The sequence below is a fragment of the Apostichopus japonicus genome, chromosome 22, assembly GCF_037975245.1.
Source record: "Apostichopus japonicus isolate 1M-3 chromosome 22, ASM3797524v1, whole genome shotgun sequence".
Lineage (NCBI taxonomy): Eukaryota > Metazoa > Echinodermata > Holothuroidea > Aspidochirotida > Stichopodidae > Apostichopus > Apostichopus japonicus.
The window spans coordinates 17,531,108-17,552,698 of NC_092582.1; the positions used below are offsets into that span (position 1 = coordinate 17,531,108).

Below are 21,591 nucleotides of genomic sequence, written 5' to 3' on the forward strand. Positions count from 1 at the left end.
TAGATAGATAGATAGATAGATAGATAGATAGATAGATAGATAGATAGATAGATAGATAGATAGATAGATAGATAGATAGATAGATAGATAGATAGATAGATAGATAGATAGATAGATAGATAGATAGATAGATAGATAGATAGATAGATAGATAGATAGATAGATAGATAGATAGATAGATAGATAGATAGATAGATAGATAGATAGATAGATAGATAGATAGATAGATAGATAGATAGATAGATAGATAGATAGATAGATAGATAGATAGATAGATAGATAGATAGATAGATAGATAGATAGATAGATAGATAGATAGATAGATAGATAGATAGATAGATAGATAGATAGATAGATAGATAGATAGATAGATAGATAGATAGATAGATAGATAGATAGATAGATAGATAGATAGATAGATAGATAGATAGATAGATAGATAGATAGATAGATAGATAGATAGATAGATAGATAGATAGATAGATAGATAGATAGATAGATAGATAGATAGATAGATAGATAGATAGATAGATAGATAGATAGATAGATAGATAGATAGATAGATAGATAGATAGATAGATAGATAGATAGATAGATAGATAGATAGATAGATAGATAGATAGATAGATAGATAGATAGATAGATAGATAGATAGATAGATAGATAGATAGATAGATAGATAGATAGATAGATAGATAGATAGATAGATAGATAGATAGATAGATAGATAGATAGATAGATAGATAGATAGATAGATAGATAGATAGATAGATAGATAGATAGATAGATAGATAGATAGATAGATAGATAGATAGATAGATAGATAGATAGATAGATAGATAGATAGATAGATAGATAGATAGATAGATAGATAGATAGATAGATAGATAGATAGATAGATAGATAGATAGATAGATAGATAGATAGATAGATAGATAGATAGATAGATAGATAGATAGATAGATAGATAGATAGATAGATAGATAGATAGATAGATAGATAGATAGATAGATAGATAGATAGATAGATAGATAGATAGATAGATAGATAGATAGATAGATAGATAGATAGATAGATAGATAGATAGATAGATAGATAGATAGATAGATAGATAGATAGATAGATAGATAGATAGATAGATAGATAGATAGATAGATCTAAAACCAAATGAACCACACGCGGAACTCTCATTTTGTTAATATATCTGTCTGTCAATGGTGAGATGGGATCGATCACTTGATTGGCTGGCTTTGCAATAACGTTATAATTAAAACTCCCTTTGGATTTTTTTTTTCATTCTGTATCTAACTGTAAGTCTAATTCGATATTTATAGTTCAAGTGTGAAATTCCCCCTTTTTTAAGATACGTATACAGCTCAATAATCTCCCAAACTCATGTAGCAAATATGAGTAGAGCCACGAGAGCTAACAATACAGCAACTTGCAGAGGCAGTGGCCAATAATTTGGTTTCGGCTTCCCAACGTCACGTGTCCGTGTGGCATTACTGTAGATGTCCCAGACCCCCATAATGGCGCTACGGGCTCCTTTCCATGGGTGTGGTCCGACCAATCGGTATGAGCAAGGAAGAGCCGGTCCGAACAAGATGCGAAAAGCTAGGGCTGGGTCGGTGAAAAGATATCGCTTAAAGCTCGGCAGTGCTCCAATTTGAGCTGCCAAAGAATCTTGGTATGGAATAGGCGGTATCTGTGACAAAATAAATAACAGGAATATATATATAAATATATATTTATATATATATATATATATATAATATATATATACACACAGTCGGTGGTTAAAGTCGTCAAATATATATATTTTGTTTCGTAAAGTCAAGAAAGTAAACATATCATGTATCCCCAGCCAAGTTTCCACACCTCCGCTCGCAAATACACGTTGGAAATGGAGTCGTTTTTCTTTTTGTTTTTGGTATGAAGGAATTATGCGAAAAATTTGTGTTCTTTTGGTCATGGAAACAGCACATGAGGCCATTGGACATACCGGTAAATCTAAGCCTAACTGTGACAATGAGGTGAATGGAACAACTTTGTAATTAATAACGATATGCTAATTGTCCATGTTCATCCATTTCTTCTTTTATACTGTATATTCTTACAACTATTGGCAATATGTCAACAATCTTTAATAACTCAAGATATTCTCTCTGTAAATATCGATAATGAAAGCAAAACGAGTCACTTGATTACGAGAACAACAAAGGTCCTTCTTTCCCCCATCCCACCCAACGTACCCTACCATCCACCCCAACCCAGGACTCACCCACCGCCTCTATCCAACCAATCGAGCAGTAATTATTACTATTGCAGTATTATTTACAAAATACGTAAATAAGAAATGATTTCAAACTAAACTTACAAATATGATATGTTTTCCGTATCTATTATAGATCATCTGCCTGACGAATCGGATCTCGCCGAGCATTTTAGGGATCGGTGGTAGGCTACAGTTGCCCTTAAATACCTGCACTGCCCATCTGGACTGTAGCTCGAAAGCGGGACCGTGGGCCCCAATGGTCATCATGAATCCAATACAGGCACAAGTTGCGTGTTCAAGTCGAGGTGGGAACACATATTTGTAAAGTTCGAGGTCCTTCAACTCTTCTGTATCAAGAAAGAAAACACTTGAACATTGAATCGAGGTTTCGACTACGTATAGTATGATAACTGCTTTTAGAGTGTAACATTTCATTATTTTGTATGCACAGTTAACATATGGTGTTATGTCCCCACCCCCCCCCCCCCCACCCGTCCAATCCACTTATACCCATCCTTCCACCCACCAACTGTACCTATGGAGGGAGATGTAGAGTGCTTCCAAATAACACAATTGGTGAACTGGCAGACACTCTTGAAAAAAAGTCTAACGCACTGATTAAGGCAAACAAAATCATTATGACAGACATCCAAACTTCTCGACCACTGTAAGTTACTTAAGTAAATATAGAGCTGGTTAAAAGTGAAACATTTTCTTTATATTACGATTAGAAAGATCATCCTAAACATTTTCACCACGACATTATTCTAAAATTTGAAACTCTATTGTTATATTACTTTCTGCGCACACACACACAAATAAATCAACCCACCTTGGACAATGGAGGTGTCCAAGTAAGGTGCGCGCAATTTATATCCTGTAGCAAAAATGACAACATCAGCGTCGACTTCAGTCCCGTCTGTGAAGACGATCCCCGTCTTCGTGAAATGGTCGATTCCGGTCTTGGTCTTGACTTTACCGCAAAAGATGCTGCTCTGGATGAGGTCATTAACCATTACCTCGGAACAAAATAATTCCCGATCGCAACGTAATCCTAAGTTATCCACGTTTATTTTGGACAATAAATCTTTCTTCATAGCGTTTCGGCGATACCATTCTGGTAAGAGGAAATTAATGCGTCGGTTCATGTACAAATCTCCTGGCCAGCCACCTGGACCACTTCTGGTAATTACCCACGTTCCCTTTCTCATACTGAGATAAACCTGCCGGTGGGGATTAGAAAATTAACAAGGTTTCAAAGTAACTATATCTGTGAAGCAGTCACGTTTTGGAGTGATGATTATGCAATTCACCCAGCTTTATCTTCATGACAACTACTATTACAGTCCTGCTAATAACCTTTTTCAATTTTCTATTAGTATATATTTATTTTACTTATTTTCACTCTCTTTAATCCTGTTTGTATAAGACTGAATCTCTATTTGATGGATAAGGACGGGGGAGTCTACTTCCCAAGCCAATAGATATCACCTGACAGCAACTTACTTCAAAGGAACTGCATATATGAGTAAGATTTCGGAAGTAAAGTGAGTGCAGTGATTGTGTTAAGACCATTTTCATACGTTGACCTTAGGTCTTGAGGTTCCTCCAAAACCAACCAGGTCCCCCCCCCCCCCTTCTCGCTAAGTTGGAATGACATCGTTATTGCAAATTTCAACGAAGGCACAATTTCTTGAATTATCTCGTTCACAGGCGGTTGACCTCCGCAAATATATCTATATTGACCAGTATGACCATTGACCTACCAAACGAAAAACAAATTATAAAGACTTTCTTTTTATTCACAGAGGTATACCTACACATATGTCAAACTCGACTAAGTTATTTATTTATTTTCACTTCCTGGGCCATTCATTCATTCATATTTTATTTTATTTTTGCCGGTATTGAAACAAAAATTGTTCATTCTGCCTAGGTTTATTTTTTTTACATTACCTGTTTAGCAGTGAGACTAGCATCTACTGAAATGTCTCCGGCCGAGTGAGACCCACCTGTAGAGAAGCAGTAAAATATATCCAATTCAAAGACATGGAAGTATCAAAGGGACTATAAAGTATAAGCAATTGGGAAAAGCTTATGTAGGCCAAGCTTGCCTTCTATTGCATTGCCGAAAAATTAAAAAAAAAAAAACACTTGGAAAACGCACAATAATTGTCATATCCAAGCTGGCTGTAGTCGTATCCAGAGTCAGAGTATAAAATTAAATCGAGTCCAAGTCCAACACAGGCCGAGTCGGAGATATCCCCCCCCCCACCCACCCCACCCCTCCGCCTTCTTCCTTTCTCCAGAATGAGCCCTCTTCCGTCACCTCAGCTCTCAAACCAAAGACATTTTCAGCTGAATAAACAATATTTATATTTCATTTCATGGTTTCCTTTCTATGAAAAACACACATTGGGAGATCTCACTCTATCGTTCATTATTATTGAGCTTTTACTGTCACATACAAGGTAAAATAATGTTTCCTTTTTACTCAGTGCAGATGCCATATTTAAAGTAATTAAAGTTTATCGTGTCGTATTGGTTACTAGTATACTAAATAGGCTGTAGGCCAACACACAAAACAAAAACAACTAAAAAAAACCTTTAAAAAATCATTTAAAAAAATGAACTAAACCGGGAAAAGCATATTTCTTTCTTTAATAATAATAAATAAATACTAAATTAACTTATAAAGCGCTAAAATCTACGAAGTATTCAATAGCGCTGTACAACCCTAATAGAACGCCAACTTGAAAAAAAAAATGAGTCTTCAAGCAAGACTTAAACTGACTGAGAGTGGGAGAACTCCGCACAGATATGGGCAGACCATTCCAGAGCTTGGGCCCGGCTGATGGAAAGGCACGGTCGCCATAGGTTTTCAGTTTAGTTCTGGGAACAGTGAGAGTGAGTGTATTGCTAGAACGCAAGGTATAACGAGTATTGACCTGGAAGGACATATCGTCTGACAAATAGGCGGGTGCCATTCCGTGAATGCACTTATACACCAGGAGCAGTACTTTAAACTTAATTCTGAATTCAACAGGCAACCAGTGCAAAGAATGGAGGATACTCAACGATGGTGTGTTGAAGTCATAGCAGTCTACAACAAGCCTGGCTGCGCTGTTCTGCAGACGTTACAGTCTCTGAATCAGATACCCTGGAATACCATGGAGCAAACTATTGCAATTATCCAAATGGCTATGAATGAATGAATGAATGAATGAACCAATGTGCTCATAGTTCTAGAAGACATATATTTCCTAATCTATATTTATTTTTGCTTGTTTACGTCTTTTTTTTCTCTTTATGGCAGTTCGTTGGCAATGACAGCGAACGAAAACTCACATGGTACCTATGAACGGAGCCACTAACAATGAAGTGTCTTTCCATGGTAATATTCATGATTACCAGGGTAACCCAATTTGCATGAGTTTATGAGAAAATAAAAGTAACAAAAAAAAATCAAAACCTAAACCGGGAAAAGCACATTCTTTCTTTTTATATTTATTATTGCTTTGTTTACGTCTTTTGTTTACCCTTTATGGCAGTTTATTGGAAATGACAACTAAAGAAAACTAATATTAATGAGTGTTAGCTCAGCGGTTAACGCCGGTGTATGCCTTCCAATCATAAGGTCCCCAGTTCGATTCAATCCAAGATTAATGTATGTCGTCCAGTTACAGAGTTGTTGACAATTGACAATGCATAAGCATGGACGTTAAATATGAATCGAAGAGACTGACTTCGGTCAGCTTGGCTTCTTCGCGAGTTCGTGCTTGCGGGAGGATCTACAATACATACATACAAATATGGTACCTACTACCTATGAACGGATTCACTAACAATGAAGGGTCTTTCCATGATAATTTTCATATGCTTACCAGCGTAACCCAATTTGCTGATATATGAGTTTATGAGAAGATAAAAGTAACAAAAGCCGGTACGGTTTGCGTATATTAGAACAGAAAAAAGAACTAAACCGGAAATAAAGTAACAAATGTGGGTACGATTTACGAGACGAAGTATAGGCCTATATCTGAAGGCCATATCGCACGGGTCGTCTACGATGCAGGCGTCTTATTAATAGCAATCTATTCTGTTACAAATTCGACACGCTCGATCGCGGTTTGTCCTTTTTGCTTCATATATTTAGCAGAACACCCGAATCCTTTAAGCCCTAGTCTGCAGACAATGGTGTTAATTATTGGGGCAATATATACAGACGAGCTGATTCTGATTGGAAGTACACCGTTGGTGTTAATCGATGCGAGATTAGTAAAATGGAATGTTATAAGAGTCGGCGTGCAATATTATATATATATATATATATATATATATATATATATATATATATATATATATATATATATATATATATATATATATATATATATATATATATGGAATGTTATAAGAGTCGGAGTGCAATATTATATATATATATATATATATATATATATATATATATATATATATATATATATATATATATATATATATATATATATATATATATATATATGACTTTTAAGCCAAAAAGCTCGTGGAATCCACCCAAGGCCCATTGTGCGCCTCTTGAATCATTTATTTCGGCCATTGAAGAGGATGTTAAAACACAGACCTCCGCCCCAGACTTCCGCGACAATCTCAACAAAACTGAGAGACAGGCCAATCATGAACTCCGGAAGCGCGATGACATTGTCATCAAGCCAGCCGACAAGGGTTCTGCAATTGTCGCTATGGGCAAACAATTCTACAGAGAGGAAGCAAACAGACTACTCGGCAACCCTCAACACTACAAACTCCTAGATTCTGATCCTACTCAAGAAATCACACAAAACGTGAAAAGAGTCATCCAAAAGATAGTCTCTAACGGTTCCATTGACCGCAAGTTAGGCCAAAACCTCTTGGAAAAAGACCCAAAACCTGGTCGCTTTTATTTTCTGCCTAAAATTCACAAAGAAGGCAATCCCGGGAGGCCCATAATATCGGGTAATGGTAGAGCGACTGAAAAAAAATTCCAAATTCGTGGATCTCCTCATCCAACCTCTTGTTTCGGCCCTACCGTCCTATGTGCAGGACACTACGGATTTCATCCGGAAAATTGGGGAAATAAAAAATCTTCACTTATCAACTCTGCTAGTTACCTTGGATGTGTCTTCGTTATACACAAATATCCCTAACGAAGAGGGCATTTCGGCCTGCACAAAAGCATTCAAACCGAAACGTGGCAAAACCCCCACGAAGAAAGAATTGGCCGAATTAATGCAACTTATCTTGACCAACAATAATCTGGTATTTGGCAACAAACACTACCTCCAAATTCATGGCACCGCAATGGGTACCAAAATGGCACCGTCTTTTGCCAACATCTTTATGGGAAACCTCGAGAAAGAATTTCTATCTCGACAAAACTTGAAACCACACACGTGGTTACGTTACATTGACGATATCTTTATGAAATGGACCCATGGTGAGGCAAATCTAAAACTCTTCATTGATGACATAAACTCGTTTCATCACACTATCAAATTCACTGCTGATTTTTCTGGACATGGCGTTCACTTCCTGGACACCACTGTGACCGTACAAAATGGTTCACTCAAAACAGACTTGTTCAATAAACCCACGAACAAGCACAACTACCTCTTACCAAGCAGTTGCCATCCACGTCACTGTACCAAAAATATTCCGTACAGTCAAGCGTTGCGCATTCGACGCATTTGCTCCTTTGAAGTCGATTTTGATTCACGCACTAAAGAACTGTCACAACACCTCCTAAACAGACAGTATTTTCGGGGTACTATTGAAAATGCCATCAAAAAGGCTAAAGGCAAACCCCGTACCGAAACATTGACGTACAAAACTCGTCAAACCAGTTCCAAAAGGGTACCATTGGTTACTGAATACCACCCTGGTCTCCCACCACTGGCCAATATCATTCAGAAGAATTTTCACCTACTTCAAGGCACCGAACGCCTGAAATCAGTTTTCCCAGAAATACCTGTCATCGGTTTTAATAGACCCAGCAACCTACGGGATATCTTAGTTCGGGCATCCTTTCGGGATGACACCCCATTAGGGGAAAGCAAAACAGAAACTACAGGATCATCGCCCTGTACACAAAATTGCAAAACGTGCTTACTTGTCGATTCGACCGGGGCCTTTCAGAGCAACCAAACCAAACGCACGTTCCAAATTCGGCACAAAATTAACTGCCTATCCAAATATGTCATTTACCTCATCTACTGCAATATTTGTAACTTACAATACATTGGAGAGTCAAAAAGCACTCTCAGAATGAGAATGACACAACATAGATCGGCGATCAAAACAAAAAAACATCTACCAACCTGTTGCAAATCACTTCAATCTCCAAAATCATTCAATCGAGAATTTGCGTGTTATTGCCATTGACCAGAACGATTCTTGGACAGATAAATCTAGGAAAGCGAAAGAAAATTTCTGGGAACTAAACCTAAAGACCACGGCACCATTCTGTTTAAACGATTTGCCGTCCCAGATAAACCTAAACAATTCCTTTACAATTACGACGGAATCAGATTAAAATAATCCGACGCGGATGAAAATAATCCGAATTTCTAAAACTTCTGCTCAATTCAGCAGAAATCTGTACGTCGCTTTGCCTTTACAACCATGCCGACATCTTCTCTATAAAATAGTTTCAATTCCTGCTACTCCTTGTCACTTTCGGTGATCATGCACTGAAGAAGAGCTAGTTTTGCTCGAAAGCTCTGCAAAAACCAAACATTGGCTGTTTTATTTCCAATCACTTACCTAATTCAATTATTGTATCTCACTCGAGATCCAGCCTTTCTCTAAATGCAGCATAGTTGTTTAACAGTTTTTCCGTTATTCCTATATATATATATATATATATATATATATATATATATATATATATACATATATATATATATATATATATCAAACCCTTACTATGACCCGGCCGGGAATCGAACCCCGAACCTCCCGATTGCTAAGCCTCATTGCTTCAAATGCCACCGCCTTTATCCACTCGGCCATAGCACCGGTTAATATATATATATATATATATATATATATATATATATATATATATATATATATATATATATATATATATATATATATATATATATATATATATATATATGAGAAGGAAAATCTAGAACAGTGAAAAAACTTCCAGCCTCCACCGGGATTCGAACCCGGGCCTCCCGCTTTGTACGCGGACACCCTAATATATATCTATCTATATATACCGATATATACCGATGTTTACCGCAAAGTACTATTACTATAAAAAAAATTGTATATATATGAAATGTTAAAGGGAAGAATCATTGGCTTTCAATAAGTCCCATTTAATCGAATTTACTTGCTAAGACCCGTCAAGGAAACAAAGTAAACTCACCTACAACAACGACATTTTTCCCTGCCATGTGTTCGTTACCTCTGTATTCGTTGCTGTGAAACACGGTACCCTTGAACTCGTCTTGCCCAGGATACATTGGGTAATTGATTATGCTGAAAAACCCAGTACACGGCATGATAGCGTCAAATACATGTACCGTCTCCTCCCCTTCATGTAGGACCGTTACTCGCCATTGTCCAGTCTTAGCGAAATCTTCGGTCTTTTCAACACGAGTAACGGTGCTGTGAAATTGGATATGTGGTCTGAGTCTGAAGTGTTCGGCGTAGTCCTTGAAATATAAATATATGTACAGAGGTTGGTTATTCACTCACGTATATAGGATCTTGACGAAGTTGGACCATTATTTGCAACCATTATTTGACTTTCTAGCATATTTGAGGTCAACACTGATCACCCTCCCCCTCCTCCCCCCCCCCCCGTTTAAATTGAAAAGGGGCTAACCTGGTAGTACTTGAGGAGAGCTTTCCCAGGAATGAAAGGAGGGGTGTCTCTGGGGAATGAGAAGTCACTGTAACACATCATCTGTCGGCTGGAGTTAGTCACCACGCAGTCATAAAGAGCAGAACCGGGATTTGAGTCGGTTTCATCCCGAAATATCCATACCCCACCTGGTTAAAACAAAACAAAACAAAACATGAATAAACATACCCTCATTCGTCAAACTTGATCATTTAAATATCCTTTGTAGAAGAAACATTGTTTCTCCTGGAGTTGTATGCGAATGGAATGTGTTTACGTAGAGTCGGTTGTCCTTTCAAGAGATGCCAATGGATTTCAGAATGCTTTACTCAGTTTAACCGTTATATTGGGAATTGCAAAATGAATTTGATTAGATCTGTGTTTAGTTGTTTTTTTATCATGTGGTCTTTGGTTGGAACTGTAGGTCCCTCCTGAACTTTTCTCTCCTGTTTTTTAATCTAAACAGAATCATACTTTAAATTGTGCTTACTAGTTGCCATAAATTATAATTTTAATAACATATCAGTGTCGTGAAATCAACTTTGTTCGATCACTTTTCCATGTTACTCTGCGCGCATGCAGCATAAGCTATCACCATGTGTTACTAACGGAAACATTGATACCACATTCATTCTGTGTTCTGATGTTACTAAAGGGACATTGATACCACATCCTTTCTGTGTTCTGGTGGGATTTCACTGCACAGGTATTCAAGAAGAAACTTCACGACATGCTACGACGAGCCCGAAAGGGAACAATCTCCTACATTGACGATTGCGCGATGGGGTTCGCAGCACGGTAGTATAACACATCAGAGAATATAATCGGGTGAGTTCATTATAATAATAAAAAAATTAAAAAATGGGTGGAGAGCGGGGAGGCAGTCTAAAATATGATACCAATTGACCAGTTGGCCCCTTTCGTAAGGTAAGATAGGCCGGCTACATCATTACTTTTTCTTTGAGATAGAATAAAAGTTACCAAGAACAAAATGCAATAAAGGAGGTTTTTTCCCCCTTTGGTCTACTTACCAATATCTTCATTTTTATCGAAACAGACTGGTTCCAGGCCTTCTTCGAGACAACTTTTTATTGCCACTAACCCACTGACCCCTGCCCCAATCACACATACTCGTCGTACGACCATTTCTCAGGCTACCGTTGGTATTGCACTATGAAGTGAAAAGGGCTTTATGTCAAATGAAGTCGCTGTAAAGTTCTATCTGCACGCTACCCTATAGACACAAGATATACAAGTTCATTACGGAAAGGGAATCATAGATCACAAATGCTGGTAGACTACCGTATGGCTGTTTTCCGAAGTTTATTGTTCTTGGGTTTATATTATTAAGAATAAATAGTAAGACGTCAGGGTGAATAAGATTGCTCTGGTTTATTGAGTGATATCGTTAGATCAAGATTGTTGTGACGGTGTGACAGGGAATAGTGTCCGGGTGTCTCACGGACACTATTCCACGGGAATTGTGTCCGTAGGACAACTTTCTCTGGGAGGAATTGTGTCCGGCGGACAGTATTATCTGTCCGAACGGACACTATTAACTAGGAAAAAACGTCCGTGTGTGGTGATTTACTGTCCGCGCGGACAGGATGAGAGAATAGCACGGACAAATGTGTCCTACAAGCTCTTCTGCATGGAAACGTAGTGCAAAAACATCAGGACAGCAAGGCTTCTTTGGAGTATGCCTTTTCATTTTAATTTCAGGATTTAGAGAGGAACTTTAGACCAATTCCACTACATGATGAACGGCTAAAATATATGGTCATTTATGATTTCTTGCATGATACTATTGGACAGACACAAATGAATGGAAATATCAATTTAATTTAAAATTTATTGCAAATTTAATTCTCCTTCATGTTCTTTGCTGCATAAGATAAATACATTTCTATAAAATGACAAAAGTGCTGCAAGACTCGTGCAACATCCTACGTCTATTGTGACATAGAACAACTGTATCTGTTTCTTTATTGTTAGTACAAGCTGTTTCAAATACTTTGTTTTATAAAAATCATCCAATTTCCCTTCTACTTTTAATACTAATGCTTGACAACCATTGACAATAACAGATAGCCTCACATCTAGTAACATTTGAAATCTTGGGGATATCAAGACAAAATGACATTCACATGGAAAAAAAGGTTACATAAATCAAAGTAAACCATGCTTTGGTGTCCACAGTTGTAGCCTAGCAGTATTTGTTGGTCAGGCAATCAATTAAAGGTAGACTACTGTTAATCCAATTATCGACAGGCTGTGAATGTGAACTATGGTGAAAATACGTGCCTGTGAATTCCTTTTCATGTGATATATTTAAAGATTGGGCAATGCCTAGCTGGTTGGAAATGGTACTTGGGAAGCAATATAAACCATATGGTATAGGAGCAGAGGGTTTGTGTAGGGTGTTTTCGTGTGTTCATGACATGTCAACGATCGAATCATGATATATTGCCTGCACAGTCAGGCAGTGCATTATTCATTAGATGGTATTTCCAAACGAATATGTCACCATGCACAACTGGTATTGATAAACACCAAAAACGTCTGCTGCTACGATGTATTGTTAATGGGCATAAAGGCCTCTAAGCTATATCATTTATTTTCAACAAAAATCAGCTGAAAGTTATGTTGCATTGGCTTCAAATATGCCAGATACTAAAATATGGTCACATATGGTCAAAATTATTAAACTGTTTTTGTACCACCTGTAGGAAATTGACCTCACTGGGACATTCTGTCCTTTTGCATGTTCTTTTAAAATGTCTGAGAAAAATTTGGAGATTATAAAGACCTCAAGGATAGTGCTTCTTGATGCCACAATACAACTTTGTGGCCTATACAGACTACCTTCAAATGACATGCTGCTGGTCACACTAAGTATCAGGCTTAACATAAATACTGGGAAAGGAGGCTGTGTGAGAACCAGTTCTACTACACTCAGATTGTTTAGTGTTAGTCAAAGTATCTCAATGACTATTGTTCAAATGTTGGAAAAGAAAAAAAAATGAATTAGGGCTAATTGGGAAATGCAAGCTGAAGCCAGTGAAATCATATTTGTACACAATTCAGACAACTTGGTATCAGTTAACATTTCTCTTGCATTTGTCTACATATTTGGCTCACCTTTTCCTTTGACATTAAATAAATATTCTTCTAAAATAAATATTCTTATATTATATAAATATTCTGACAGATGCTGACACAAATGACCACTGATAGCCTGCTTGTACTCACTCAATGAGATACATACTACAGTAAATATGAGATTTCTTCCAGCTTCCTCATCTTGAGATATCAAGTTTGAAAGGTTTACAAAATTTGACCACTGTTAATCTCCACAATAACAAAGGCCTCTTTTGGCCATGTGGTATACTTACAGACTAAATATGATATCTGTTCAGCTTCCTTTCTTGAACTTATAATTTTTACAAGGTTTTCACAACGTGAACCCTGTTTACCCTTTGACATCCACCCCAAAAATATAGGATATAATCAATATGATTCACATACGTACCAAATCTTACATTTTCCAAGCTTCCCTTCTTGAGATAGCATGTTTGAAGCCAGGTGTCATACCGCACACACAAGTATTAACGCATAGGTTTATTAAATCAGCAAACAAATAAAGCATTGATATTGAGATGACGCAATATGACAAATCATTTTTTTCTAACCCATACCGTCACGACTCTAAGTTTATGCTTAGAACTAACAATGAATGTGTGCTATATCAAGTAAGCTAGCTTCCCTCATCTTGGAAAGATAATTGTTCTGCTTGTTTTAGCCAGTTTTCTGTTAATTAGTACCTATTCGAGACCAAAGCAAAGCATAGCAGAACAGAATTTTAAAAATTAGATGATGAATGTAAAAATTCCATTTACCTGAGGAAAGACGAACTAACTGCCATTTACTGTCCTGGATGTGACACATGAGTTTATAGATTACAACTACTAATAGAACAACTTAATTTCTACGTGTGGTAAAATATATGCTTGTTATGTGAGACTTTTGTTAGAATTTTGTCACCTTAGAGTCCTTTGAACTTCACAATCAACAAAAACAATCCCAGGATTTACTTATACCATCATTCTGACTGGAGTTCTCTGGGAACATTGCTCTTGATTCAACCTATTATGACATTACTTATGCATTATAAGATAATAGAAATACTAATTATATTCAGTATACTAATTGTGTGCACATTTTTCTCCTTGCCAGGGGGAGACAAGCCCTTTGATATATATGGAGGGGGAGGAAGTGTGTGTGTGAGAGGGGGGGGGGGTAATGTATTGAATTGAAACCAATCTAGTGTGGTTTGAACAGAGGGAATGTGTAAATTAAATATTGCTTAATATAAGGACACTTTTTGCCGGTTCCAAAATGTGCTATCTGACGGCATTTGTGCTTTGTTTTGTTTTTTGTTGCTTGCTGTTTTTAATCTATCTTGCACATATAAACATACTTAAACTTTAGGCGAGATTTTTTTTCTGGAATTGTCTATCAGTGGGGGTGCCCTTACTCAAATTCCATATCTGGTTTTATATCTGGCTATATCTGGATAGATAAAGTTTGATATGGCCATATAAAGCCAGATATATCTTGATATAATTGTAAGTCAGATATCCATATCAAGTTTGATATGGCCATATAAAGCCAGATATATCTTGATATAATTGTAAGCCAGATATCCATATCAAGTTTGATATGGCCATATAAAGCCAGATATATCTTGATATAATTGTAAGCCAGATATCCATATCAAGTTTGATATGGCCATATAAAGCCAGATATATCTTGATATAATTGTAGGCCAGATATCCATATCAAGTTTGATATGGCCATATAAAGCCAGATATATCTTGATATAATTGTAAGTCAGATATCCATATCAAGTTTGATATGGCCATATAAAGCCAGATATATCTTGATATAATTGTAAGCCAGATATCCATATCAAGTTTGATATGGCCATATAAAGCCAGATATATCTTGATATACGTGTAAGCCAGATATGCATATCAATTTTGATATGGCAATATAAAGCCAGATATAACTGGGTGTAGAGTCAATCCAGATATGCATATAAAGTTTGATATGGCCATATAAAGCTATTTATATCTTGGTATAACTGTAATCCAGATATCCATATCAAGTTTGATATGACCATATAAAGCCAGATATAACTGGATATAGAGTCAATCCAGATATGCAGATAACATTTTATCTGGCCATATATAGCCAGATATATCTTGATATAATTGTAAGCCAGATATCCATATCAAGTTTGATATGGCCATATAAAGCCAGATATATCTTGATATACGTGTAAGCCAGATATGCATATCAAGTTTGATATGGCCATATAAAGCCAGATATAACTGGATATAGAGTCAATCCAGATAGGCATATCAAGTTTTATCTGGCCTAATAAAGATATAAAGCCAGATATAACTGGACATAGAGTCTATCCAGATGTGCAGATAAAGTTATATACATATAAGACTGTATGCTCTTACTTAGTGTATTTTCATAGAGATTTACATTGCCCTATATTGTTGAATTTTTGGTACTGCACATATTTCAATGGTAAAGCACTTACAGTGCACACTAAGTCAAAGGGGGTATAAATCGCTACTTGATCTATCTGGGTTGCTAGGTAACCACAGGGTCATTGATGGAAAAAGGATGACTCAGAGGGTAATTAAGTGTGAACATGGAGGTAAAAACAGACCTCCGTGGTGTGAAAACCTTCTTTGGAACAAAGGACATATGTGTATTGATACTCTGGGAGTGAGATAGGAAAAACAGTTAACACATGGTAGGGGTAGAGAACAGAAGGGAATTTAATAGAAAGGATTGGTACATTAAGGAAGGGTGATCGAGATTCGTAAAAAGTAACCTACTGAGTTAGGACATTGGCAAAGGATTCTATAGTGAACTGAACAGTCAGAAGTAAGGAAGGAACGGATGGAAACAACATATTTTGGGACTGAACTTTGATAATGAATGGAACATATATCGCCCTCCTGGAACTTATTTACTAAACCAAATATAAATAAATAAAGGAATACCACAATGCAATTTAGTATCAACTTCTACAGGACCACAGAAGAATAAAGAACTCAACCTTCAAGTATTATTTTTTAACAGCGGTCATTTTATGACCATAGCAGTCGGATTAGGTAACAGCAAGGTCCAAGATAAGTTGATCTTTACCTCCAATTAAACCCTGCTCTTTTTGGTCTAATTGTCTGGAGATGGGGTTTTTCAGACACAATTTGAAATAATTTTGAAATCTCTTTCTAGTTGGAAGCATTGTGAGTCATAAATAAAACTATGTGTCAGAAGAAAGTTATGTACACAATTGGGTTTGGAATGTGCTGGGAATAAAGTAATCCCAACTTTATGTCTTCGTCATTGTTTTGAAAATTGTGTCGATGAAAGAACTCGCAGACCTTGCAGAGACTGAAGACAGCCTAGAGACGGCAGAGTGATGGGCATTTTGTCATGAAGCAGGCTTTCAAGTGCCAATTTATTCGTGGAGCATTTTATCATGCCAGGATATTTTATTCTCTTAACCATGTATTTTTGTTCTGACCGTCATATTGCCTCAATAATCGTTTGAACAGAAGACCCATTTTAATATTAGTTTTTTTATTTGTAAAGGCTTGGACATACTGTGGGTAAGGTGAAACAAGAAAACGAAAAATACCTGCTGATGGATCAAACAGGAAATGTAATTAATGGCCAGATAATTAAGCAGTAAATAAAGAGTTGCTTTATCTTCGCCATATATTGCCCTTATTTGGTTTCAAATTATATTTCTTTACATCGCCAGGTGAAGTTCTGGCACAGATGAAGCCATTTTTTTAACTAGTTCAATCTGGATTTGTCATGATATGAGACAGTAATGGATTTGCCAAGGGCAATATATGGATGTGGCATATATGAGCCAGATATGGATTTCTAAGTAATGGGCCAGATATGGATTTGCCATATATGGGCCAGATATAGATTTCTAATTAATGGGCCAGATGTGGATGTGCCATATATGCGCCAGATATGGATTTGCCATATGTGGGCTGGATATGGATTTGCCATATATGGACCATATCTGGTCCAGATAAAAAGTGACCCATATAAAGTTTTATCTAAGGCAGATATGGCCTTTATCTTATATCAAGTTATATCTGCCCAATTCTTGATATGGCCAGATATAAATTCCATATAAGGCACAGATATGGGCCAGATACAAATTGTCATATATGGGCCATATATGGATTTTGAGTAAGGGTTGGGGGACAAACAATAACGATATGCATGAAAGAAAGAAACCGTTTTATCATAAATTATCAAGTTCTTGTCTTAACCACTGGTTGTTATACTCAAACACCTGATCATCTCCAACCTCATCATATTCAGCTTGGATGGCCTCCCTTCCTATCCTGGTGAAATGCTCTGACCCTTGGCACCAACCTATACCTATACGTAAAAGTTAAAAATTATTGACTGAATAGAGAAGTTAATGATATGGCCATATAAAGCCAGATATAACTGGATATAGAGTCAATCCAGATAGGCATATCAAGTTTTATCTGGCCTAATAAAGATATAAAGCCAGATATAACTGGACATAGAGTCTATCCAGATGTGCAGATAAAGTTATATACATATAAGACTGTATGCTCTTACTTAGTGTATTTTCATAGAGATTTACATTGCCCTATATTGTTGAATTTTTGGTACTGCACATATTTCAATGGTAAAGCACTTACAGTGCACACTAAGTCAAAGGGGGTATAAATCGCTACTTGATCTATCTGGGTTGCTAGGTAACCACAGGGTCATTGATGGAAAAAGGATGACTCAGAGGGTAATTAAGTGTGAACATGGAGGTAAAAACAGACCTCCGTGGTGTGAAAACCTTCTTTGGAACAAAGGACATATGTGTATTGATACTCTGGGAGTGAGATAGGAAAAACAGTTAACACATGGTAGGGGTAGAGAACAGAAGGGAATTTAATAGAAAGGATTGGTACATTAAGGAAGGGTGATCGAGATTCGTAAAAAGTAACCTACTGAGTTAGGACATTGGCAAAGGATTCTATAGTGAACTGAACAGTCAGAAGTAAGGAAGGAACGGATGGAAACAACATATTTTGGGACTGAACTTTGATAATGAATGGAACATATATCGCCCTCCTGGAACTTATTTACTAAACCAAATATAAATAAATAAAGGAATACCACAATGCAATTTAGTATCAACTTCTACAGGACCACAGAAGAATAAAGAACTCAACCTTCAAGTATTATTTTTTAACAGCGGTCATTTTATGACCATAGCAGTCGGATTAGGTAACAGCAAGGTCCAAGATAAGTTGATCTTTACCTCCAATTAAACCCTGCTCTTTTTGGTCTAATTGTCTGGAGATGGGGTTTTTCAGACACAATTTGAAATAATTTTGAAATCTCTTTCTAGCCTATACCTATACGTAAAAGTTAAAAATTATTGACTGAATAGAGAAGTTAATAAGCAGCCACATTCAAGCTAAAAAAGTACATGTTTACACCACATATCATATTGAAAAGATAATTGTGCATCAGGATCATTACTTTGGTAAGCTTTTGCGCAGTTGACTACAGGCTGCTTCAGCTTCTGTTTCGGTGCAACCTGTGACAAGGTGGTAGAGATGGTCCACAGCATGAGAGACAAGAACGTCATTGAGGTAATTCAGCCTGCAGAAAAGGACGCATGAATAGTAAGCATTGCTTCAAAGTTACAGAAATTAAATAGAAAGTAAATATTACTGTGAAACATGATTTCAGCAATCATTACGAATGGGTACTTCAAATTAATGTATGTTGCAGCATTCGGTAATAACAAGTTGAAGCATTCAGACTAGCAATATTGTTTTATTGCCACAAATGCAGATCTGATCCTCCATGAGCATGCGAGCATTCAGACTGTAGCAAATTGATCCCCCGATTGTGGGTCTGATCCACTGTGAACATGTATGGAGTATATTCAGACTAGCATGTTGTTCGCCCTTGTGGGTCTGATCCTCCTTAATGCAATAATTTATACTATAGGACGATGATCACCCAAATTGTAGGGTCTGATCATCCTTGAGCATGCGAGAATGCAAACTATGGCAAGTTGATCGCCCTTGTAGGTCTCGTCCTACTTGAGCATGTGAGATTCAGACTAGCAAGTTGATCACCTCATTTGTGGGGTCTGCTTGATCCTCCTTGAGCATTCGAGCATTCAGATATACAGTATGGCAAGTTGATAGCCTATTGAAGTCTGTACTCATTCCTGTGTATTGTATCAAGGCCAAGCTCAGAGTGAGATCTGATCAAGTGTGACCTATGTGCAGCACTAAGGTCACGTCTCGACGTAAGTCAGTGTTAGATTCAAATTTTCTAGCAGGACGGGCCAACAGTTCAAGCACTCAATCACAGAAAGTAAAATTCATGACAAGGCAAGGCTTAGGGCGATAAACTTACAAACAATGATATGACCAGAAGGACTGGATCCCATTTTTCAAAAAAATGTTCCTTTAAATGCAGTGCTAACCATTGAAAGTATACATATCATTACTATATAGCACAACAAAAGTTTGCAACAAGTAGCGAAACATCTAAGAGCGTTTGGCCGAGCGATGATGATAGGTAACAGGTAGAGCACCTTTATCATTAATATTTATCAATATTTGTTTCTGCTTGAATTTTGAGAGTTGCTTAAGCACTACAAAATTTTGCTTGTAACTGCCAATGTATACCACTGAGGTTGGTATCAGTAACTGCATGATTATGGAGTGCATATAATCCCACTTTAATGAAATATTTAACACTTACTGTACTTCAAACTTTTTGAGTTTCTTCAATTGGTCATACAACTGCTTCGTGGAACTTGAAGAAAAACTGTTGCAAACAGATATCTGTTGAATCAAAGCAAAGAACACAATCATAGCACACTGGAAACTTACTGAACCATGAACTGTAAAAATATAGGCCTTACGAAAATATTTTGAAAAACTCGCCACTTGGCCAGTGTAAGGGATTCCCTCTCTCCTTCAGCTATCATAGCACAGAAAATTCCTTGGGAATATTATTATAATATTACTCATATTACTAGCAATATTGTGAGCAATGCCACATACTTCTTTCAAATAGCATTAATTCAATGATGTAACATGAGCAGTTTTTTTCATGAATCTGACAAAATTTATAGTTAGGGTGTACAACTTAGTAAAGCAGTGTGATGTGACAAACAATAAATTTGCAATATCAGGCTATCCTGAAATGATGACGACCTCAACAACAGGTTTCTTTTACTAATTGTGATACATCAACATACTAAATATGACATCTGTCCTTTTGAAATATTGTGTAAAACATGGTTTTCACAATTTGAACCCTCAAACGATCCATTGACCTCGGCCATAGGCGTACGATGCGGGGGGCAGTCTTAAAAAACAAATTCCCAGAGGACAAGAAATTCGGGCAAAAGTCCTGAAAAATTCGGGCAGCCTAAGAGGAGAAACTATATATATATATATATATATATATATATATATATATATATATATATATATATATATATATATATATATATATATATATATATATAGGCCTATATAGATAGGCCTATATAGATAGGCCTATATAAATAGGCCTATATATATAGGCCTATATATATATATATAGGCCTATATATATATAGGCATATATATATATATATATATGTATGTATCTATGTATGCATGTATGTATGTATGTATGTATGTACATATAAATTAACTGGAAGTAATGTTATTAGGCGCGTGCCGCAAGCATACGTGTGAAAAGACATCGAAAAACAATGTCGAAGTAGAGCAATAGTTATTAGCAAAATGTCATGGTATAGTGTTTGGCCAGCGGGGACCGCATCGTTATCATAAGGAATAAATTAACGTTTCATTTTTTTTACATACAACATTACAACGAATCTCGTAACCATATCTTTTACTCTTTACTACGAAATCAGCCTAAGGAAGATATGGAATCGAGCACCATGTATGTTGTTTGTAACAAGTCACTGGACCAATAACCTGTTTCGAGTGTTGTATAGGGCCCTTCTTTCCAAACTGTTACCATTGAGCTATTGCCGCGACCAAATTGTGTTAAGGCCTAACATCGCCCAATATATTGTATATACTCCGTGGGTGGTCGAACGGAAGGGGCTTCAGGGATTACATCTCCATGGATCATGAATAATTAGGGGGCAGGGAAAATATGGAGGACCATGATGTGATACTTTTCATTAAAGCCGTATTATGTATCTCATTATATTAAAAAATTCACAAAAGATGCCCATTATGACGACCTAAATCACATTGTTTGTTGGGGTTTT

At 36.7% G+C, this 21,591-nt stretch overlaps 1 protein-coding gene and 1 long non-coding RNA gene across 2 annotated transcripts; both read right to left on the minus strand.

Annotated features, from left to right (window-relative positions):
- Window positions 1-1,161: 1,161 nt before the first annotated feature.
- LOC139963761 (flavin-containing monooxygenase 5-like) lies at window positions 1,162-11,435 on the minus strand. Its single transcript, XM_071964878.1, has 7 exons — window positions 11,207-11,435; window positions 10,158-10,324; window positions 9,696-9,984; window positions 4,232-4,287; window positions 3,108-3,498; window positions 2,378-2,622; window positions 1,162-1,705 (listed from the first exon to the last, which is right to left on the minus strand). Exons 1-7 carry the CDS (start codon window positions 11,319-11,321, stop codon window positions 1,394-1,396), a joined length of 1,575 nt encoding a protein of 524 aa, XP_071820979.1. The 5' UTR covers window positions 11,322-11,435; the 3' UTR covers window positions 1,162-1,393.
- Window positions 11,436-11,990: 555 nt separating this feature from the next.
- On the minus strand, window positions 11,991-20,635 carry LOC139964291 (uncharacterized). Its single transcript, XR_011791939.1, has 3 exons — window positions 20,055-20,635; window positions 18,683-18,932; window positions 11,991-17,675 (listed from the first exon to the last, which is right to left on the minus strand). It is a non-coding gene; the product is annotated as an uncharacterized lncRNA (long non-coding RNA).
- Between the last annotated feature and the right edge of the window lie 956 nt (window positions 20,636-21,591).